At 38.7% G+C, this 24,250-nt stretch overlaps 1 protein-coding gene across 2 annotated transcripts in view; it reads left to right on the top strand.

Annotated features, from left to right (window-relative positions):
* The window catches only part of GFRA1 (GDNF family receptor alpha 1), a 130,774-nt gene that overhangs the window by 89,647 nt on the left and 16,877 nt on the right, over positions 1-24,250 (top strand). For both annotated transcript variants that reach the window (XM_021537273.4, XM_021537272.4), the window contains exons 5-7: positions 8,914-9,023; positions 14,068-14,202; positions 17,250-17,428. In XM_021537273.4, coding sequence (XP_021392948.2) covers positions 8,914-9,023; positions 14,068-14,202; positions 17,250-17,428 — 424 coding nt within the window. The remainder of the gene's footprint in view (positions 1-8,913; positions 9,024-14,067; positions 14,203-17,249; positions 17,429-24,250) is intronic.

Below are 24,250 nucleotides of genomic sequence, written 5' to 3'. Positions count from 1 at the left end.
GTGGTTTATATATCACACAATAGAATTTTCTTTAATAAATCAAAATACTTTTTTTCATTTACCTCAAGCCATGCATATGCTACAGGCAAGAAGCTGCTCTGTGTTTAATGTAAATAACAGATCTGTTCTATCAAGTCCATTCCCAGTGTGCTTCCTCTGACATCAGTGACTTCAGTAGATTTATTCCAGGGGTGAATTTGGCTCTTCCTATTCTGTGTAGGTAAATCTTCAGGCAGTGCTAATTAGGAGAATGTCAACTGATTTTGCCATTCCATTATGCTGGACTTTATAAAGGTTATTTATATCATTCTGCATCAGGGCCCAGTGAGAGAATATTTCTGGTGGCAGTTCATCTGTTAAAATAGCTGCAAGAAAATGTAAGCACTGGAGCTAAAAATAAAACTTTGTTTCTCAACAGAGCAAGTGACAGCCACATACATATCTTCAAATTTTAGCATTCTCATGTTTACTGAATAGAAATTACATTGCTTTAATTATGTTAGTAATCACTACAGTGTTACTGGAGTAACTCCTCTAAGTGGAAACAAGATGTAAATGTGGCAGTGTCTGCAAAGACTTCTCAGCAGAGGTGGTGGTGGTTTCCTGTGGTTGTTTCCTATGCTTTAATGATCTGCTGCCTTTAAAACAAGTGACACAGAAGGGGTTTTCTGGTGTGTGTTTACTGTTGATGATAGATTTTCTGTGTGAGCTGACTGTGACTCTTGTCTGAGGTTATTAATAGATGACCTTACATCAAAAGATAACGTTTGTGCTTACATTATATTTTTTCAAGCACATTCTATAAACCATTAAAGGAAGCTTTCCTATTGTAAAACACACACGACTAAGAACTCTGATAAATTCAAGCTGTATTATTTGAATATTTAGTTCACTTTCTTTTGTTCCAGTTCAGGCATAAATCACAGTGGTTGTCTTCTCAGTTATGATGCTCTCTTTGCCAATTAGTCATTATGAAATGCTGGATGTACATCTCAGTAACTGGCCATCATGCAGCATTGCAAAATATTTTTCAGAATGGACAGTTCATTTCAGAAAAACCTCTGTAAATGTCTGGGTGTATCACAGGCTGTCAACTCCTGGCCTCACATTTTTTTCTCTGCCTTGTGTGTTCATGTTTTTTTGAGAGTGGAGTCAAACAAAAAACTCTTAATACAGCATGTCATCCTTAACTGGTAAAAAAGGGTTTGTTTTGCAATCTTACTCTACAAATCAGTGCTTTCTGTACTATCATTATCTACCCATGTTACTTCTAAAAGCAAGTAAAAACATGCTGAATAAGATCAATGCTATCTTGGCTTGCTGCTGCCAGAACTTCTTGACTTGCTGTTTGGTGGGGCTGTTTTGTGCATGAAAAAATGGCTCCATATAAAAAAGACTCTACTCTGCTTTTATCTTCTGTATTTCTGATTTTATATTTGTTGTCTTACTCCAAGGTCAGAGCAGTATTTAGAGTAGCTCCAGGATGGGCTTCAGCCATGCTGGCTGTCCATAGACCCTGCTCAGCTGACTGCAAGGACACTCTGGACACCTTTCCTTTCCTTGAGCCACCCCTCTGACAAGGGGACATGGAGCTGTTTCCTTCAGGAATGTCACCACACATACCACTGAGAGATTTTCTTAGGCAAAGAGCATCCCTGCATAACCCCAGGAAACCTTTTGTTCCAGTACATCTACCAACAGAAACTTTTCTGGTGAAGAGAGAACTTGTATTGGACTCTTTAGGTTATTTTCCATCTCCAAACTCCCATCAGTTTCATGCTTGAGCTAGTTATAGTCTATTATAGTTTATTCAAGTGGTTACAGGGAATATTATTGCCATGGAGGTCTTTCTCAGGTACTTGGCAGCACATCCTTTCAGTGTGCACTCACAATATAGTTATTCATAAACTTTGAAGCATCCAGTGGCATGCTCAAGGACTTGCAGTGGCACTTCCTTTCCTTGGCTTGTTTTTTGAGAGTGACAGTGATTTTCTTAGGTTACCAGCCTGTAATTCAGACTATTCTGCTTGCCCAGCTAATGAAGTGAGAATAGTTGTTTCCTGAGTAACATCCTGCCAGGAGACAATGAGGCTTGGGCATCTTTAAAAATGCCAGTCATTTTTATTTAGAAAATTAAACAGCATAAAGGAAATTAAACAAACAAAATATAAATTCATGATAGGTGGAAAGCAGCTGGTGGATTTGTTCATGTTATTGGAGAGCTTTGGTACAGAGACAGGTAGACTAAATAGAAATCTTACCAGCATCCCCTGATAAAATCACTGGCTGACAATTCAGCCTGTCATTTTGTAGAGGGCTCTGACAGAAGTGTTTTCTTTGCAGCTGGGAAGACAGAAACACATTATGAATGCTTAAGGTCGATGCAAGGAAACAGAACCCTGCAAAACATATTTAATATAGGTTTGATTTCCTGTGGAATGTTTTCCAGATGTTCTCTCAAACAGGCCTCTAAAAAATGATGTGAGGTAATTTTTTTTTTTTTTTTTGCAAACAGAAAGAGAAAATTCTGTTTTGTGTCACAGCGTCTGAGAATCGCTATTCTAATTCTTTATTGCATTACCTTGTGCTCAGAATTTTCACCATATTTTTCAAAATTGGTTTCATTACACGAAAGGTCAGTAGTATATAAATATTTATATAACCCAATTTCAAATAAATTATACTTGTTTAGAATCACATTTGAGCTTAGTAGTTTCCCTTAAACCCAAAGGAGACCTAATATATTAAATTAAAATTACTCTCATGCATGATCTTGAGTCACTTAGAGGATTTAATTAACATTGATAAACTATGGCATTAGTGTTTTGTTAAGTTCTTTTGATTTTCTGTAGCAGATACTGCGTAAAAAGATCTAACTGGTCTCCAGCAGAGGACATGAGCAAAAGGAAAGGATAATATTGACAGAAAATGGTACAGAACTTATTTTATTTTGTTTTTCACAAAGTGCAGTAAAAGAGCATGGGTGTAGGGTATTAATTTCCTAATAGAAGAATAGAAAGAATACAGAGTTTGTACTTTTCATTTTAAAATACAGATATGCATAGTTGTAAATGCTTTTCATTTTGCATGACTGAATTCCAAAGACTTAGATCTCCATTTTCTGGGGTGTTAAATGTCCAGGAGGCCCCTGGCAAACAAAAAGCCTGAGTAATGACATAAATGCTGGCAAATGTGGGGACATGGGACAGGCAGAGAGCTGGGCTGAGTGTGGGTGCTGCTCTGGAGGGAGCAGCCTTGGTGGGTTTGTGCCTGTGCCTGATGCTCTGAGCAAGCTCTCCTGCTGCTGGAAACATCTCCGTGAATCTTGTGTGGTCCCTGGTGTTTGTTCTTGTGTCTAGTTACCCACAACCCAAACAGGCTGCCTCTGTGGAATTGGCATTGTCCATATTTTGCTTCCAGATGAGCAACACAGTTTTGAGAGGCAAGTTGAACCCAGAACCAAATATTTGCTTGGGTTTAGGCTGCCAGACATATAAAATAACAAAACAGCAGCAAAACCAGATAAAAACCAACTTCTTTCAGTTAGTAGCTGGTATTTGGGGCCTAAAATCCTGTAGTGATTTTTGCCAGTGTTGGAAAAGATTTGGATCAGCTCATGTGAGAGTTTAATATTCAGGTCTTGGGAGGCAAATGGTTTGCCAGCAAAAATTTACTTTTTTATCCTTCCCACTCTCCAAAAGGCACAAATGCTGAGATGGATGTCAGGATGCAGCATGGGATGGGCTCTTCCTGGGGCTCCTGAGTGTCTCAGGGCCTGGACACTGTCATTGCTTGAGAATGAGGGTAGCAACCAAACACAAACCAGCCTTTTTGTGGGAAAAATTTATTGTGGTTGCTGTTTAATAAACACACAAGAAAGTGACCTCTTAAATAAAAATGTCAAAAATTTAGTTGCTCACAGGTGCTCAACATGTAAGATTTATTAATATTACACAGCTCTGGTGTCTTTTAATGAAAAAAAAGATGGGTTAAAGCTACTTTACTACGTGCAGGGAGACTCATCTCTCATTATACAGTTCTTGTTTCTTTTTCTTTTTTCATCCCATTGGTTGATAGAGTTGCTTATGTGGCCTTTGCCTCATTTTCTCACTGTTTATGAAAAATAGGAGAAAATTAAATGCTCCTCCAACAATGAAGCCATAACTTTGGCCACATACCAGCCCTTGCAACCAGCTCTTGCCTCCCAGCAGGAGCAGCACCACTCCAGCCATAGGGGAGCTGTTTGTAGCCAGAGTAGGACACTGCAGTTGACCCCCACGAAAGGAGAACAAGTATTTTGACTTGTTGGTTTTTTCTGTAATGGTGCCATTTATCACTATGACACACATTCATTGACTTAGTCTGGCTTTTTTCAGTGTGGGATTTATACCTCTTTTCTGTTTTGAATATTGATGCAGCACTTCCCTTATGTGACTGCACTGCCAAATGGTGTCTAGACGCTCGGGCAGCTCTGACTAATTGGTGGAGTCACCTCAGTCTCTCAGCTCTGGCATTTACCTACTCTTTATGTTACTGCTATAAATAGGTGCCTAAACACAGGCAGCAATGCAAGGAGAGGTGGCAGTGAGCATGTCCAGACCTCACCTGACATCCCTGAGGTGTGGCACAGGAGCACGGGCACTCTCTGCATTCCTTACAGGCAGGTGCTTCTAACCACCCACTTGGACATCACAACAGCCAGCAGGAGACCTGAGTTTAGTGTCTTGCTTGGTTTGAACATCACCAGTGCTGTGGCAAGGCTGAGAGAGGTTTCTCTCCTCAGGGCTTAGCCCCTGTGTACCAACAACGCAGTCAGAGAGCAAAAAAAGAAGAGAAATCACCACCTGCCACCCCAGTGAGATGGGTACTTGTTGAGGAGGAATCTGGTTCAGAGTGTTGCTTTCTGGTAGGTCGTTATTTGCACCAGATCCAAACTAAAAATTGTAAAAATTTTCTGCCGCTTCACAATTCTTACCATACTTTTAAATATTGCACCAATGCTAAAGCTGAATTGACCAGCCTTAAAGAGGGAGAACTGATAAATATCAAAGACATCAAAGAACTTTTACAGAACCTTGAGAACAAAAAGTAGTGAAAACCTAATCAATGTTGCCTATGCAACAAGTTGTACTAATATGAAATTAAATTGCTTCAAAAATTATATGCAGATTCAATACAATACTGCTATTAAAAAAGCTTATTTGTAAGCAAATGTGAAAGTTTTGAATTATCCAACTGAGTATTTGAAGAGCCACTATCATAAGGAGAGCAAATTAACTTTGCTTCCTTTTTATTTTTAACTGTTACAAATTATTTTACTGGTACTAATACAAAGCATTAGAGAATAGCAGGTTTGGGATTTTTTCTCTTCTTTTCAGAAAGGCTGTTTGTTGTTTGAGCAGATTTTCTTTGAATTTGCTGATGGGATTATTCTTACTTTTCCAGCTAGTGGCATATAAAATATTTAAAATAAGCTTTCCAAAACATCTGCAGGTTTTCCAGCTAAGATAGGACTAATTTAATTTGTGGGGTTTTTGCCTTTTTTTATTTTTCTTTTTTCCTCTTCCTGGGAGGAAGATTTCTGAGTAGTACCCCTTATTTATGCAAGGAAGAGTGAACACATCATAAATGTGGCTTTGCACAATGAGGATTTTGTGACAGAAAAATGAATGAATAGTTCCTTTTAGATGTGGTCCTGCTAAATGGTATGAGCAATATGAAACTGCCTGTCCATCTCCCTCTCCAGCAGTGAGATACATCTGTGTACACTGCACATGTAAAACCGTGAACATTGAAGGTAAACGTGGCAAGGTCTGTTTGTTCTCTGGGTAACAAAACTGCTCAGTCATGGGTTAGAAACCCTCAAGCTGCCACCTACAAGTTGCCTCCTGCTGAAGGAGACACTAATTCAACACAGTGCATATTTTTTATGGGTCTGCTAATATCAGATTGCTCTGATTTTGCATCCCTAAAAGGGTTGTCTCTTTTACCCAAACGGTTCTTAATATTCATGTGCAATACTTCGGGATTAATGGTTCTCATTAGGCTAATTTGTCTCTCTCTCTAGATAAATAGCAGTACCAGTGTTTTGGTGTTCACTGATGAGCACACTTTCATCACTGCCTGTCTACTGGAAATGTTTGGGGGTAGATCTTCAGTGAGTGTTAATCAGCAGATCTTCACGGGGAGGATTGGAGTATTTTATGGCAGATGGAGGTCCCTGCTTTTATTTCTGACCTTAACTTCATCTCCAGTGCAAATGAATCCACATAAGCATCAGGTGTAGTTAACAGTTCAGGAGAGGATGAGAGCTTGGGTTGTGTGAAGTTTGGATGACTGGCTAGGGAAGGGTTATGTGTGATAATGTCCAGTAATGCTCAGACCAGAGCTATCTGAACTATATTTGACTTAAGAAAACTTAAATGTGCAATGTTGTCACATCATTACTTTTTATGACCACAAAAATTCTTCAGAAATTCATGTGGAAATCAAGGTGTATGCAAAAGAGATCAGCAGAGCTATCTTTAGCCTCCTTTAGGATTTACAACAAATAAGTTCTTTAAGCAGGCTGAGTAGTAAATGACTGGGTTTATTCCATGGTTATCAGTCCTTAAAAACATTTAGGGAAGAGGAATGTATTAAATGATCTCTGGACCAATGCACCTAATAACCTAAAGGAGAACTGGACATTCAAGAATGATGAAATGGTTGCAAGAAGTGTTTTAAGGATTATCAAGATGCTGATTGCATAATCCATTGCCAAAAATATTTATTTCTGGTCACATAAATAACGAAATTTAGATCCGAGGAGCTACTTTGTTTTAGAAATACAAGAATACTGTCTATGCAGAAGGCTTGCCCTTTCTACCATGGCAGAGGTTTTTCATATTAGATAGATATAATAGGCTCTACTCTGTTCTAAACCTGACTTCATCCAGGTGTTAGTAGAATTAGAAAAATCCTTGGAAACTGTCAACTCTCTTTGTTCCCAAAAGCTGGATTTCAGCCACTATCTTAATTACTGACTGGGAGAGGAATCACTGCAGTGACAGAGGGTTTCCTTTCCCAGATTTTCTTCATGGTGCTGCTATTTATCTTTTTGATACCTTGAGACCCATTTCCTCTCAGCCTGTCTCCTGGTAGGTGCAGTATCTATTCACCAGTTAAGTGGGGGTTTTATGCAAATTTAGAAATATATGTATATTACATATACACACAAACACATATCTGTGTATATATATGTATGTATGTATCAAGGTTTGCTAAGAGGTTGATTTTTTAAAGTTAATAAAGGCAACTGGGTACAGATTTCCATCTCAAGGTTAAGTGGTTAAATAAGGCAAGAGAGGGAGTGAAAAGCTTAGGGTTGACTGTGGCTTGAAGGCAACCATGGATTTGCTGGTGTCAGTACAGTTAGCAAGAGATGGAACTAAAATAAGGCCACGAGAAAAGCTCTTATAAATTCAGGTATAGGTTGTATGGAGTTTATTTATAGGATGCTTTCTCAAAGCCTCTGAACCTTTTGATGTTTGCCCATCGTTACTTTCAGGCCAGTTAATGATGTGTATCCAGTCCCATTCTTGGGTAGGTAAAACAATAAAGCAAACAAAGATAATTAGTCTCTGGAGCATGTAAACAAATAAAGTAAATCACTTGCAAATTATTTGTTTCTGCTAACTTTTGTGGTGCTGTTGCAAAACTGAAAAAAGGCATTTATACTGAAAATCTGCATAATGCTGGAGCAGTAATGAAAATTCATAGATTATACTATTCTGATTTTAAGAGGGCTTTGCAAAGATTAAGCATCTTATCCTGAGACATTACCGTGGGTTGTCAGATGCAAAAGAATATTTTTATATCTATTTCACAGAAGAGCAGATTGGAGTAGGGAGGTGATTTTTTTTTCATAGATGAAGGAGTAAATAACACTTCGTAAATAAACAAAAGTACTACTCCAAAATTATAAGGCTAAGATGAGCAAGGGAGTGACTGTAGGATGTGTGACCTTGACCCAGCTCATCAATGCCTTGCAAATTTTACAGACCTGAATGGGAGCATTATGTGGACTTTAAACCACAAATAACCAGAAGAGACCCTGTTAGCCCTTTTAATTTCCAACATGGCAGTGATGAGTTGATCACAATACAACTTCACTCCTGGTCTTAAAGCACCTCCTGCATGGAATCAGTGCTCTCCCCTCCTTGCCCATGGGCTGGCTGAGGTGAGTCAAGATAAAGTGGCCACTCAGCAGCAGAACTCGATGCAGAGCACACTTTCCTTTCATCTCAGCCCTGGAGTCAGTGCTCGGGAGTTTGGATAAAAGGAGGTTTTACAAGAACAAACAGATCTCAGTGCTGTGGCTCTGGGGAGGCTGTGCCAGCTGCTCCTCTGCTGTCCCAGCTGCTGCTCAGGCCAGGCCAGAGCAGGGGGAGCCCACTCTGGGAACGTGGGACACCACCAAAGCAGGTCCTGCTTCCAGCCCTGCACTGAGTCCTGCTTGCTCTGTGAGCACAAACATACAGCTCTGTGAATCAGTAAAACAGCAGCAACTGTGTTCTGAATAAAAGACTCCAGTTAAGAGTTCAGATCCAGGCAAAATGACTCCTCATATGATAAAATCAGTCTGTCTTTTTTTCTTGGCATGAAAATGCAGAACATTTCTTTTAGTAAAGGGCAGGCATTTCCCCGTTGTTCTGTTCCTTTATACTGTTTTGTTACACTTTTTTGTTCTGACTTCAAAAATAGATTCTGGAAAGAGATGTGTCTTAAAGAAGAGACTCTCAATAGCTGCAATGTGTCCAATATGCATTTAAGGTAAAGAATATTAAGCCTTGTCCAAAACCAGAGAGTGTTAAAGGTAAAAATGCCTTCAGGCTTGATTTTTAAAGAGATGTATTTTTCTTGCTGTTGCAGATCTCGCCTTGCAGATTTCTTCACCAACTGCCAGCCCGAGTCACGCTCCGTTAGCGGCTGTCTGAAGGAGAACTACGCGGACTGCCTGCTCGCTTACTCGGGGCTCATCGGTAAGGGGGCAGGAAGGGCGGGGGCTTGCTCATGAGAAAAACACCCCAAACTGCATTTGGAAGGCCTGTGTGAAATAAAAGCTGGAATATAATAATGTGTGGTATGATACTAGGCCAGTTTCCCCACTTACATGGAACAGCCCTGCTTCGCCTTGCAGAGGTTTTTGGGGTAAGTTTGTACACTACTAGAAAATTAAGGATGGAAGATAAGGAGAGAAAAGTGCTTGGATTTGAAATAAATGCAAGCTTGAAAAGTAAAGCTTATTTGGAGTGTTGAATGTAGACAGGAGCGAGGAGTAGGAAGTTAACAAGTGGAAGTGCAGCTTGGTTGATATTGCAGCTGTCATCACAAGTTTGGGTAAACACCTCCAGAGAAAGGTACCTGAACCTGAGGTATGAAGCAATAGATCAATCCAGCCTTTTATCAATTGCAGCTGCTATTCTCTCCATGATCTCCTTCTGTCCACTCTAAGTGTTTTCAGAGATGCCTGTCAGTGAGATGAGGTGAAACCAAATCTGAAATCCTCTTCCCTCCCCAATGTAGTTATTTTTGTTTGTTGTCACCTTCCTGAGTGTCATCAGGCACAAGGATGCCTTTATGGAAGTCAGATTCCACATGCCACCCTCAGTATTTGATTCCTGAAAGAGAGAGATCATGTCAAGAAGCTGAATGTGTTGTAGAAATATCATAGTTGGGCAATAAATAATAAGTGAATGTCAAAACTCTGAAACAAATAAATTTGAAAGGCCACCAGATAAAATGTTTTTAAGCTTACAGCCTGCACCTGCTGCATTGCAGTAATATCCCCTTTTTGTTGGGCATGAAGGTGCCAGTTGAGGCCCTGAAGCTGATCCTGCTGTTAAATAAATGTCTCTGGAGATAAGATCAAAATGAAAATATTTCTAGAATAGGTTGGATTTGCTGAAAAATGACTGAAAGCTATCCTCAGTGGCTTATTGTTACATTCTTATTACTCCAGTAGCCAACAAGTGAGGTAAGTCCATGTGGCAATGGGTAAAATGAGATGTGATGGCTTCAAAGGATATTCTTCTACCACTGAAGAGATTAAGACAGTATGCAAAGGCTATAACAACTGAACAGTTATGACAGACTGTCATTTGACTCTGAAACAGAGAGCTGAATAGCCTTGAAATCTGATCTTGTCAATGAGATTAAGAAGTCTGGCTGCTGGCAAGGAGTAACTGGTACTAACTGATACTCCTGGGTAGGAGCTGTCGAGTTCTTGCTGGACCTAGAGAATTTTGCTGGAAGTTCTGTTGGTTTCATTTTTCAGTTTAACCCCAAAGATGACCCAGTTCCTCTTGTGAGGTGTTCTTGTGTTACTGGGGATAACCACGCTGCAAAACACTGTCACACATCAGAAATGTGGAATGGATGCCTAAGGAGTGCAAATCAAAAGGAGATCTACTTTTCAAAGGGAAAAAACCCCACATTTTTCTTCCTTCCTGCTACCCCCTGGAGACTTGCAAAAAAGGAGCTGAGTGGTGTTACAAGAGTTTTTGCTTCTTAGTAGTAATTCTGTTAAATTAAGAAATTACCAAAATGTTTCTTTTGTTAAAAAAGTAAATTCCTGCTTCTGATATCAATCAGATATTAAAGTGGAGTAAGGCAGAAATCAGGGGTATAATCTTTCAAATGTCTGCTTAATAGCTATAAAACACAAGAATAGACTGTGGGTGGTAAGAAGCTGCTACAGATCCATTTGTTCATCAGAGCTTCAGGATCTCCATTTAATTAAGATAAACTATTGTTTATTAAAATAAATATGATTTCATTTAGGCATTTCATTAAAGGTAGCAAAAATTGCACCTCCACAGAGTTTGTTAAGGAAACTGAGGGTTTTCTATGCAAGGTACAGTGAATGTGAGTCTTTCCTGAAATACAGGGATGTAAATGAGTTAACTTCACTGAAAGGACTGGAATCCCACCTAAAATAAATGACTTTAAATAGAAATAGAGCCAGTCACAGTTTTTGAATGAGGCGCTTTGGTCAATAAAATGGAGAATAGTCTGTAGAAGCTGCTTTAATGTTTTCATCAGGCTGTTATATATATCATTTTAAAGATATGTAAGCTTTCCAGGAAGTTGAAAAACCTTAATTCATTGCTTTAGGCTCCTTGTTGTAGTATAAGGATAAGTTAATTTTTTTTTTAGTTAACAGAAAAGTATAAAAAATAATTAATGTAAAAGGAGACTGTGGGATAGGCATGTTTGAGTCAGTGCTGTGCTTACGGCCTGGCTAAGCCAGGTGGACCTTCTACACTCCCATATGAATTAAGTTTTGCTCTAAGTGCTGATTTCAAGGTCTGCTTTAGCATTCTCCTTCTGACACATTTTCCCTTGTCTTGAGCAAAATCCATCCAAGTTCTCTGTTATTCCCAGGAATTCTATGAGAGTTTGTGTGAATAAGCTGGAGTTGCTTTGGGCCAAAGAAACTTCAGCCCCTTGTCCCTTCTCCCAGACTCACCATCCATCTCCTTATTAATTCACCCTAATTTGAGCAACCTCTGGGCTGTGTTCAGGACGAATCTGCTTTTATCTAAAATGTGGAGGTCTCGTTGCTGACTTTTGAGACCATCCCAGAGCTGTTTGATACCTAGAGCTCAGAAAACCAGTCATGTCCTGTTTTACCATGGTTTCTCTGATCCCTTAGTGTCCATCAGCAGAATTTCCAAGATGCCAGCTAGTGGAGAGGGGGGGAAGGGAAATGCACACACTTTTTTGCAGAGGAAAAAGAAAATCCACCCCAGGAAACCAAGCATATAATCTGCTTGGGTTCACATCTGCCCCCAGGTTTAAATGACAGACTGATTTTCTACTAGCTGCTCTTTCAGCCACTCTGTTTTTGCTGGATGCACAGTTTGTGTGCTGTGTACACACTTTCCTTGTCCTGTCTTTCCTGTATTCATCAACCCTAATTGTACCTTGGTATCTGTTACACTTTTAACCCCTGTCTTAACCCATTTTAATTACCTTATATACCTCTTTGTGATAAGAAAGTCTTACCTCAGTGACCTTTTTAATTTCCTCAGTACCTTTCTGTTTTTTCAACCCTTCACTAAGCATTTGCTAATTAGAAGTTTTTTTTCAGCCTACTATTTTCTTTCCATTTGCAAAAATCCTCTTGATTTTCACTTTCTCACACTTTTTTTCAGATTCTGCTGCAAGGCTGAAACAGTGTTCTGAACCACCACATGTATGAGGGAGAGACATTTTAATGTGTTTTAATTTAACATCATTCCTCTTACTTGTCTACTGTCCAGTTTTCATTAACAATGCAAATTTGCCTATTTTACTAAATTCTCTATCTGCACTTAAAGAATTTTGAATCATGCTGCTTACTCATGTACCAATCTCATGTAGAATTCAAGCAATTATTAGTGCAGCTATCTGTTAAAAGCTGCAGGAAGCCAAAGGTGTGGGATTATAGACAAATTAAAGAACATCCCCTGCTTTTTGTGAATTTCACTATGGGACCACATTCATTTTCCCATCCATTACTATCTTCCTCAGGCCAGCCCCTGTGCCTGTTGTCCTTTGTCTCCCACATCACATATGAGGCATTTTGCATGTTGATTTGTTCATTTCCCAGCACTGCCTGGTGACTGAAAGGCTATTACACATCACTCTGTGATTTGTGTTATTTCTAATGTTCCTTTCTTTAGCTTAATGTTTGATAGCCCTTTCCCGTCTGTTATTGCAGACTCTTGGACCCTGGACCTGTGGACCAAATTTTCTCTCCTTGTGTACACTTTGGGTCTCTAACATTTGTCCTTCATCTATTCCATCTTCTTAATGACTACTTTGATGTCAGTTCTGAGGAGATGTGATCACATTTCCTCACAATATATGACCTGTCCTAGGATTGCAAATTATCCAGGGAGGAACATATTCCCTGAAGCATCTGGCAGCTGTTCAGGTCTGGAATACCATCCCCTTTTTATTTAATTTTTCCATTTTGGTCAGACAAATAAAATAAAGATTGGAACTTCTCAATCCTTAGGAAAGTTTGAAATATCTGACCTGCTCGGGTAATGCATTCAGTGACATTACTGGCTTGGGCAAGTGCTCATCATAGAACAGTTTCCTGATCCAGATGAGTGATGAACACTTGTTGTACATCTTTTAGGACACAAAATGCCTGCTTTGCTTTCATTTCATTCTTGGTTGCCTTGAGCTGGCATATAAATGTGAGAATATTTATGCAAGGGTTTGTAACGGAGTTGGAATGACCCTGTGGTTGGAAAGTTGTTGACAATTTTTAGGAAATAATCCCTTTACTGAAGAAGTAGTGAAACAGCAGGATTAATAATAATTTATTCCCTGCAAAGAATCTGCTGTACCTTTTGATGTATGCTGGTTTTTGCTCTGTTCATCACCCTAACCCACTCTGCTGGCAGGTCCCTGATGAGCACCCTGAGGTTAACACTGCTCCAAGATGTGGTAGGGCTCCCCTCGGCATGACCAGCATTCTCCTTGCTCATGCATTTCAGAAATGTTTTTCTAGTCTGGCTGCAGACTCCAGGAAGAAGGTCTGGTTACCATTTCAGCCATTTATTTGCAGCTAGAATTAAAATGAGAAAAAACACAAGCAGGGAAAGCAAAATCCTAAAGGGTTTTGAAGTGCAGCTCTAAAGACACAGTCCACGTGTGTCTTGATTTGGCAGCAAAGCCCTTCAAAGAGGAGCTCACCTTCTCCCAACCCATCCCCTCCCTCTGCCATGGTTTTCTACCTGTCAGTTCTGCTGATGCAGCTCACTGTGGGAATCCTTTTTGGAGGGCAGAAATGTGTTTTCAGTGTGTGAGCCGCGTTACAGTCCCTAAAGTGCTTGCATTCAAACGGCAGCGGGTGTGAAATACAGCACAGGGCTGGGGGTCAGAGGCTGAGAGGAGCCAGGAGCTGCCAAATCTGCAGCTCAGCCCCGAATGCAGAGCTTCCCAAGGGCTGTTTGCCATCTTAGGGTGGAAGGAATGTTCCAGTGCAAAGGTTGCTGACAGTGCTGTGCCTCTCTCTGGGGACAGGCACCGTGATGACACCGAACTACATCGACTCCAGCAGCCTCAGCGTGGCCCCGTGGTGCGACTGCAGCAACAGTGGCAACGACGAGGAGGACTGCAAGAAATTCCTGAATTTCTTCCAGGACAACATATGCCTTAGTGGGTACAAAATTAGGTGTCTTTAATGTGCTGTAGATGTCTTTTAGATGTCTTTTAATGTATTGTAGAGTGTCTTCCAGAATTCCTTAACTGCTTACAACACATCGAGGCCATCACTTCGTACGTTGTTGAGCGGGGCTCTGTTGTAGGTGTAAAAATTAAAAGAATGAGCAAATATGCCTGATACTGTGGTTTATGGCCAAGATTGCAACATGAGAAGCTCTTGGAAAAATAAAACAAGACCCCAACTTGTATGGTATTGAAATATGTTTACATCACAGGTCATATCTGGAGCCTAACAGTCAGGCAGCATCATTACCATGGAATTGCAGCACCTGAGGGGTTTCTGTATAATTTCAGAACTTCATATAAAAAAGACATGTAGTTTAGGATATGAAGGATTTGCCATAAGTATAAATCGGATTGTGCTTGAAATTTACAGCCAACTTCATTTTTTTTAGGATATTGGATCTCAGATGCCTGGTTTTAACAGAAGCCTGGATAGTAACTATTGTAAAGATTTTGTTAAATTATTGATTTTTTTTCTTTCGGACTCACTTCCAAATTAGGGACTATTATAAATTTCAGAATGGCTCAGTGGAGTCGATTTTGGCAGGTTCTCTTTTCAAATTTCCTGTCTGCCTGGAGCAGCATAATTGGATGATGTGGAGTGTGCATCAAAGTTTTAATTTCAGATAAATGAGGAGACCAAAAGAGCTTGGCTTCTCTAGTCTAGCATAACTGGAGTTGAAAGGATTTGTGATTCTCCTCTGAAATTGCATTAGCTGGGCAAGCCCAGGGAGGGGAAGGGATTACTTCACCTGCAGGACAATGTTGGCATAAGATCAAAAAGGAAGATACTGGCCATACATATTTAGGCTTAAAATGGGAAAATTTTTAACCATCAGACTAAAATTAAGAAATAGGCTTCCAAAAGGAGTTTTGAGGGTAAAAGTGGTTTTAAAAGTCACATTTCATCAGCTTATGCAAAGAAGCAGACATCATTGCTTTTCTCCAAAACAATAAATGAGCTCAGTGATCCAGACTGGCCCATGCAGCCCTAGAGACCTGAGCTGATGCTAGGGCAGGGCTCAGTATTTTACTAGAGGGTCTGAAAATCCCCATTGAGCTTCTCAGGAGGCAGCACTGCAATGAAGGCACAGGGAGGTCTGTGCACAAAAACCTGAGTTGCTCTGCGGTACAGTATTTATTAAGCTTTGGAAGAACAAATCAATTACTCAAGATCATTTAACAAAAGAAGAAGAGAAAAGAGTTCAAACTTTACAAGGGGTAAAATTTGACAATATGCCACCAGACCTTCTTCAAGACTAATGGCAGTTGCCATTTATATCTATTGCAGTACCTCAGATTTATCAATTTTTGAATGTATTAATTTCTAGAGTGTTGCAGGTTCCTTTTAGAACATAAAGACAGAGCGATTCCTTGTCCTTTCTTTTGCCATCAGTACAAAAGCATTAATGAAGACAGATCAAAGACATTGGAGGTTATTGGGAGATAAATTATATCATCCTAGCTGCAAGATAATGTCTTCTTCAGGAAGAAATTAAAAGTGTTTCTGGATTTTCTACAAAGTTTTGTCTTTCACATAAAATAGGAATTTCAAAAAATTTTTGTTTTCATTAGTGAGCCTTCCATTACCTGGAGAAAATGTCATTAAAATCCTTCCCACTTCTTTTATACAACAGAAGTTCTTTTTCCACGGTAGGAAGAATCTAGGAATTTCTTACTAGTCTGTTTTCCCTTCAAAATGGAAAATAAACCTGTTATTTGGGGCATTTACAACAATGATCTAGTTGAAGTTGCTCGTTGCAGGGGGGTTGGACTGGAAGACCTTGAAAGGTTCCTTCAACCCAGACAGTTCTGTGATTCTGTCATAGACTCAGAATATCTCAAATTGGAAGGGACTCATATAGATAATCAAAAATGATTGTATTAAATAATTGAAGACTAATTGTAAAGGCTGCTTGTTACTTTGAAAACTGGAAGGATTGCAGGTATTTCTATGACCATTCTTGCAACAGTAGAAACAAAGAGTTACTGTGGTTTTAGGAAATACTGCTTTTTATATTGCCTTATTCAGGGAAACACAAGAAACCTTACCATATCGTTTTTCCCACTGTGTCTCTATTAATGCAGCTTATTCTGGTGCTTTTTACAAGTTCTTCTCTTTGCATCTTGAACTTCTGAGAATGAATATCAGAACAAAATACATCTTTTTCATAAGAAAATTACATGTAAATTATTTTATAAGGCAAGGAATGGCACTGAGAAGAAGTGTTAATAACTTCCACATATTAGTCCCCAGTGAAATTGTTTGATTTCTTGTACAAAGAATTTGAAATAAGAAATCCCCAAATCCTTGTTGAATCCCCAAAGACCTGATTAAGAACTGTTTTTCTGTTTGTTTATAAAAAACCTCCAACCAATTTACTCTTGCTATAAACACACTCTTTAATCCTGTGAAACTGTGATAAGCTTTTTAACTTTTATATTCTAAAGTTTTAGTTTAACCATGTTTCCCTTACCCAATTATGCAGATTTTGATTGAAAATGGTAAGGAAAAGATTGCCGTAGTTAAACTATTTTGTAGTTATAGGCATATTAGTTTTACTAGAACAAGATGTAGAAATAAATATTTATCCTGTTCTCTGTTTTTACTTTGCTGTCTAACTTCAGCTGCCTGAATTAGGACATGACATTCAAACTTTTTTTAAAATCTTGAAAGTAAATTTTTGAGTCTTTTGGATGGTAATAAATATGATTATGGTAAGTCCTAAAGCTTCTGTCAAGAATTACTGGAAACATTACAAAGAAGAGGCTGCACCAAATAATTATGTGACCCCAGATTTTCAGTTCGTTTCTGATAGGTTCAAAATTAAGACACATTTTTCAGCATAAAATTGAGTTTCTACAAATAGACATTTAAAATATAATAATAATAATGGCAATAAAAAACAACTCAGTTCTGCTTTTTGCCTTTTTTTTTTTTTTAGAAATAGAAAATTGCCTGTAATTTATTTTCACAGAAAATGCAATTCAGGCCTTTGGCAATGGCACTGATGTGAATGTCTGGCAGCCAATCTTACCAGTACAGACCACTACAGCCACAACTACAACAGCTTCCAGACTTAAAAACACAGGGTCAGAGACCACCAACAACGAAATACCCTCCCACAATGATTCACCAGCATGTGCAAACCTGCAGGTAAGAGACTTTTGTACTTCTTGTTGGCATAAATGAAAGTTTTTCATAGATACCTGTCAAGGAGTCTTGCACTGCCTAACTAGATGCCTGCCTAAATTGGAATATCTTATTCCCATGGTGTAGTTACAAGCTGTACATGTTGTGAGCTGTCAGACACTCTTATTTTAAATCAGGAACTTGCATATCTCAAAGTGGACTTTATTGCCTTGCTGACTCAGAAACAGGGGATGGTATTTAATTTCTTATCACAGGTTTGAATATGAATGTGGCACTCTCCAAATCCTGCCAGGATATGTCAGATTAAATTTATCCCTTGAGTACTCCTAATTCAGAGGGAACCCTTAATGTGAGCTAGCATGTCCTGCTGCCTTCTTTCTTATGTTATTGGCATTAAACTCAAGAAGGTTTTTTGGCTAAGTAGTCCTGGATATTATAGAACATATGGTGCTGCAAGCTACACATTGAAGAAAGTGGACAGAGATAAAACTATTTTGAATCAGGCACTCTCCTGAACTGAGGTCGAGGTCATGATGTGATTTTGGCCAATGGCTGTAGTGATTTTCTTTGACACTTAAATTAGGCCATTGATAGTGGATCATTGATTCTGGATTTAGAGGCTCACCACTTGCTGAAGATAGCTTTTGCAGCTCTTTGAAAGATGAAGGACTCGGGCAGGAGAAGACAGCAAAATCAAGGCAGGAAGAAGGCAGTAGGAAATGTAAAATGAAACCATCCTTAGGCCAGATTGGAATCAGGCTGTAAAAATTTCTGGTGGTTTAAATACAAAATTAGGTCAAGCAGGGATAGATCAGCTTGTCCTGTTTATTTTTGTCCTTACAGAAAGAAAATTGCTATGTGACACAAATATAAGTGTCCAAGCTTTAAGGTCTCAGCTGGTATTAAGATAAATTTTTCTGTATTTCTGGATTTCACTGTTAAAGCATTGATTTTTCATTTCCTATTAAAAAAAACCCACTTTTTTTTCTTTATATTAAATAGTTCCATGTCTACTGAACCAGAAATATTTTATTTCTGAGAAGTATGTTTTGCTTCTTAATTTTTCCTGTGCTGCTTCCTCTCCTTCATCCTTTTCCAGTTCCTGCATCTATTTTGCATTGGAAAATTATGTCTGCATCAACATGAGGGACATTACAGAGTCACAAAGTATAGGAGGTTAATGATAGGTGGTGCTGAGTTTTGGTCCTTCTGTTTTAATTCTGTTTTTCTTCATCTGTGCATTCATTACTATTTAAGCTTTGTAAGGTATTCATAAGAGAGACAGTTAGAGGCATATATTGCTATTTGCAATAGTCATTTAACCAAATAGAATATGCTGAAAGAAACACAACCTTTTAAACCTGAAACTTAGAATATCTCACATTTAGAACAAGACCTTGACGGGATAATACTGAGTCACTTCATGTTGTATTAAAAAGTTGTGTTATGGGAGAGATCACTTTTTCCTTCAGTGTTTGTACAGCCCCCTGCAGAGTAAGGCCTCCAGATGCTACCAAAGTACACATAATAAATAAAGAACTGAAGAAATGGCAAGTGATCACAAATCCCATTGGATTCACTTGAAATTGCAAATGTTCCTTAAGCCTGAATAGATGTTCCTGTGTTTTGAAAATGACTTAAATTCTTCCTTGTCCTTCCTCCTGTTACTGTGGCATTTTGAAGTCACATCCCACATGAGTTTGGTTTAAAGCTGTACTGTGACTTCAAGCGTACCCCCTGATGTACTTGGTACAAGAAACGAAGATTAATAGGGAAAAATAGGTTCCTTTAAATAAATGATCTCTGGTGTTTTGGCAGAAACTGTAGATAAAGTCTGCATTAAAATGTCACTGAAGTTATGTGGACCAAGCAGTTCTTGAATATTGAAGAATATTGAAGCACAATATTCTATGCCTACCACGTCCTTCTGTCAGAACTGAAGCAGAAAGAACAAAGCTCTAATATTTTAATGCATTTTTCAGAAAGTAACTTGCGAACAGAGCCAAAACAAGCCCACAATTTTTTAAAAAGAAACCTATGTTTTCTGGACAGTATGGTGCCATTTTGCGTGTGAGACTTAAACCCTAATGCAAATTTTATAAAAGAACTGGTATTCATATTGCACTTGGAGAAGGGTATTCATTCTGAGCCTCTCCCCCCATGAAAATATGCCTTTGTGATATTTTCAAAACATGAACCAGTGCAGCCAAAAGCTTTTTCATATGCTTAGCATCTGAGCTGAAAGGTTTCTAAAAGGCAATATAGCCTGAACACTATGAAAAGTCAAATTACAACATCAGTCTCGGCACAAAAGGACAATGGCAGAGGAGGGCTAAGGAAGTGGTCATTGAGATGCAACAGCGGCTGCATATTTTAGTTAGTGGGTTTAAAAATACAGAAGGAAGAAAGAGCAGGAAGTGATTGATTAGTATAAATTGTCATTGAAAGAAATAGAGCAAGGGAAGAAAGAGCAGGAAGTGATTGATTAGTATAATATGCCACAGAAATGAGCAAATAGCAACCTCCCGGGGCTGTAAAATACAGGGCACTAACCCAATCTGCCAGGAGTGCCACTGACTGAGCAATTTTTGATACATTTCTTTCTGACTTGTTCAGAATGGTCATAGGATGAGCAGGAGTGCACCCATGGATTTGTTGCTGTGCCATGTTCACCTGCACAAGCAAACCTGGGAATCAGAAAGGTGGTGAATGCTTGAAGAAAATGCAAGATATTTTTTGTTTACCTGTGCTCAATATTTACTTCAAAAACCTGTTGAAGATTTGGAATTTAAAATAATGTTTATTTTAGTGATGCTGTTTAGAAGTTGTTCTGCATTTGAACTTATTGCTATGAGAATTTGCAATTCATCCTATTATGGGGTATTGTCTTATTTCAGGTTGATACAGCAAAATGTTTATTTCTGATATCTGCTTATTTTATGTTTACATATGCATAGATTGTGTAAGATACTCTTTTTTACATTTTTACAAAGTGTTTATTTCTGATATCTGCTTACTTTATGTTTACATATGCACAGATTGTGTAAGATATTCTTTTTTTCTGTCCCTCAAATCAGCATTCTATCTTTGCCAGGAAGATGCTTAATTTATTCAAGAATCCTCTAAACTCTTTTTATGAACCTGACTTCTAACAGAATTTGCTAAACAAAGTAAATAGTAGTAGCTAGGTTTATACAAAATGCTAAATTTAAGTATATTTGAAGTGCTTGACATCTTGCGGAGAATTCTCAGCACCATAAAAATAACATAAAGTATTGTGAACTGTCTTGGTTTGAGAACAAAAAGGAAGATAAATCCCAACAGTATGTTCCTTATACAGGCAGATTTTATTAAGTAATTGCCAACCCAGTGTTTTTTTCTGGTGGCTTCACTCTGATGTTTTCTATTTAACTGACATATATGTTAATCCTTCATTTTCAGTCATAGCTTGCATTCAGTGTGCCAGTCAAAAAATGGTTCTGGTCTTCCAGTCTCATGTTCTACCCCCACTGCCTGAACCATCATGTTAGATTATTGGAAAGGGACAAAAGAATGAGTTTGGATGTGTACTCACACCATGTATTCTTCAAAAAAAGGCTGCCTTTGCATTTAGGAGAGATGGATGGACTTGAAGGATGATAATGAAATGAACCTCGTGATAGATTAGACCAGTTGGTCCTAGGTCATTGCAGAGGTAAATAAAAAACCCAGACTTCCACACTCAGTTTTCTATAATATTTTAAAGGATGTTTTGCAAAAGACAAGATGGTTAAGGACATTTAAATACATGTATGCATCAGAGTCTTGCTAGCTAGCTCCATACTTTGTTTTCCTATATTTATTATGTCTTGCTCTTGCCTTGGATGTTCAGCATTCAAAGAGAAACTAAGATTTTTGTGCTTTTGAAGAATGTAGCAATGGACAGATATAATTGAGATACATGACCCTTTGGACTGAAGACAAGTCCAGTATGTAAATGCTGTGCTCTCAGCAGCAAAATTTAAAAAGTATGAGATAGAAATTGAAAATATCAAATATTTTGTGAGGAGCATGGGAAAAGAGAAATCTGGATATTTAAATATATCAATTCGTTCTTTTTGCATGTAAAATTAGCGAGTGTTTATAGCAGACGTGGGTCATGATGCAAACTGCTCTTCCACAAATTCACATAATAGTTGTGATTTTAAAAAATATTTATAATGGTGAATCCTAGGACAAAAAACAGGAGAGAGGGCTCACACTACTCTCAGGAGAGCAGGACTTTAATATGACTGAGACTGAAAATGATTCTGCTTTTGCCATGCAGATCTTCAGCACTGTGCAGGGAGCTGCTAATCTGCTGGGTTAAGTACCCTCTACAACTGCTTAATGTTGCTTCCCAGGTGCTAAATGTCATTATTGGAAAGCATTATGTGGATGTTTGGAGAGGGTTAAAAGCTCCAGTGTAGCATTCTGAGGATCAGGACACAGCAGGTGTGGATCTCCACAGGCTGGTAATTGGTGGTGGGTGAACATAAGCAGGAAGCACAGGCAGTGTGTAGGTGAGGGAATGGCACAACTGCTGAGATGGAGCCCTGGGGTAGACACAAAGCCTGGTTTATCCCCTGAGCACCATTGTTAGCTCACCCATACACCTGGCACACTCTTTCCCCCATCCCTCACACAGCCCTTAAACTTTTTGTGACATAAAAGCATTGATTTTTCAATGCTCTGTCTGCTCCATCCCTTGGCAAAATCCTGCTTGGACCTTTTCCTATGGGCATTCCAGCTACACAGAAAGATACAGTCTGGGGCAAAAGATGGACAACAATATGCAACTCTCAATGCTGTGCCAGAACCAAAAGAAAAGAGAAAAAAAAAAAAGACTTAATGTTTTCTATGAAAAGATTTAAATCTACCTCCTGTATTTCCAGGATTAGCTGGCATAATGGGGAGAACCTGCTGGTACAAGTGATTTCAAGAACATTTACTGGCAGCTTTTCTGCTAAAAAAGCAATGTCTTTAATTTGTTTTAGTGGCAAGTCCCTTTTACCTAAAGAAGTCTTGAGTGCTTTGTGTATACAGATTAGGATCTGACAGCCAGGGCTAACTTGAAGTTTCATCTTTAGTCTTGCACTTCTAATTTGGGGAGCAATAAATGAAATTCTGTTTTGTCACAACAGATACTGCTTTGTCCATTGATTTCATTGCCACTGGTTTCAGCAAGGTTGATCCTTGTTTTCTTCAGCACCGTGCTGGAGTGGGTCCTCAGAAAGTGTGGATGTACAATTCCCTGAGACTGTAGGCATTTACTGCATGACTCTTGCAAGATCCAGAGGAGGTGAGCGGACCATACTGGAGACACGTTGGGGTTTTCAGTCTGTGTGGAACTCCTGGTGTTCTCTGGCAGGAAAGCAGCCCCAGGCCAGCTGCCTCCCTGTGCAGACAGGGGATCCCAGTGCCACAGGCTGGTTTGCAGGGAATGTGCCCATACACCTGTGTGTGTTCATGGTATGGTCCTGTGGGTGCTCCCACTCAGAGCATGACCGAGCTTTTCACCTTCTGTGCCAAAGAGTTTCAGGACCCCACAAGATAGGTTTCAAGTTTGTTAAAATCCTGCTGAAGTTAAAGATGTGATTCATAGAGCTGATCAATGTCTAAGTGCAGGCAGTCCTTTGCCTGCCTTTTGAATGGAGAGGAACAGCATGAGGATGTAGCCATGGATCAAACCCAATAGCTCAGACACATAGCACTGTCAGTGCTGCTGTGAGACATCAGCCATCAGCAGCCAGGAAAAAATTATTTTCATTTACCAGGCTTGGTTGAACTTCTGAGTTAACATCAGGCCTCCTTATAAGATCAGTTATGATTTGTGGAGTGAAATAAAGGCTAAAACTTTGCAACAGGAAAGTAATCACATCTCTGTTGTTATCACCAGTGCTTAACACTCAGTCTCTTTGGCATGGAGATCTCTCTGTAAGACTGTACCTTACATTTAATGATCAACACTCTGATTTTTTATTACACCCAACTTGAAGTTGGGTGTAATAAACGCCTGTTCCTGAAAGACAGTGACATGGTTTATGTTGCATATTAGAATTACAGTTTAAATTGTGTTTTTTTTTGATTAGCATGCTTTTCATGAGACCAAAATATTGTGCATGTATACTGCTGAAGAACATAATACTTCAGAATTATTTCATCAATGATAAAATATTTTATGGTTCATTAAAAAAAAAGTTTTAATAGTCTGAGTGTCTTTAGTGTATTATAATAATACAGCACTTTATAGCAGACTGTAAAACTCCAGACTACAGTTTTAGGAATTGGTGCAATTTTGTTTTATAGTTTAATAATTGTTCAATTGAAAATGAGTATGAGGTTACTAAAAACCAATTTAACGACTTAAAAAAATACATCTTTATGAAACTGTACTACACACTTTTACAGAAAATTGAATTTTTTTTTGGCAGATTTTAGTTTTTATCCTCAGAAAGAATTTTGAAAATTATTGCTACTAAAAGCAGATTTGCATTTGCAATGTTCCCCTAAGCTACAGTTGTTTCCATGTTTCACATGAGTGTCCTCTTAGAATAATACAACAGAAATACAAAGTGCTAGAATAAACGAGAAGCAGAAAATTGGATCACATCAGATAAGCCAAATCAAACTATTCATAGTCCTTGTTATTACTTTATGTGGTTCTTTATCATATTGAAGGTATTCCTAATGTCAGCCAACTCTAGTTCTCAATCAAACACCTAGTCCATCATGTATTTCCCTTTTAAAACAGATAGCTCACTATAGTCTGCAAAAAACAGCCATAAAAAGGAGTACAGTATTGTA

The sequence above is a fragment of the Lonchura striata genome, chromosome 6 (genome assembly GCF_050655825.1).
Source record: "Lonchura striata isolate lonStrDom1 chromosome 6, ASM5065582v1, whole genome shotgun sequence".
In the NCBI taxonomy this organism is placed as follows: Eukaryota; Metazoa; Chordata; class Aves; order Passeriformes; family Estrildidae; genus Lonchura; species Lonchura striata.
The sequence above is the reverse complement of the archived record's forward strand: the minus strand, read 5'-3'. Positions and strand labels throughout refer to the sequence as shown.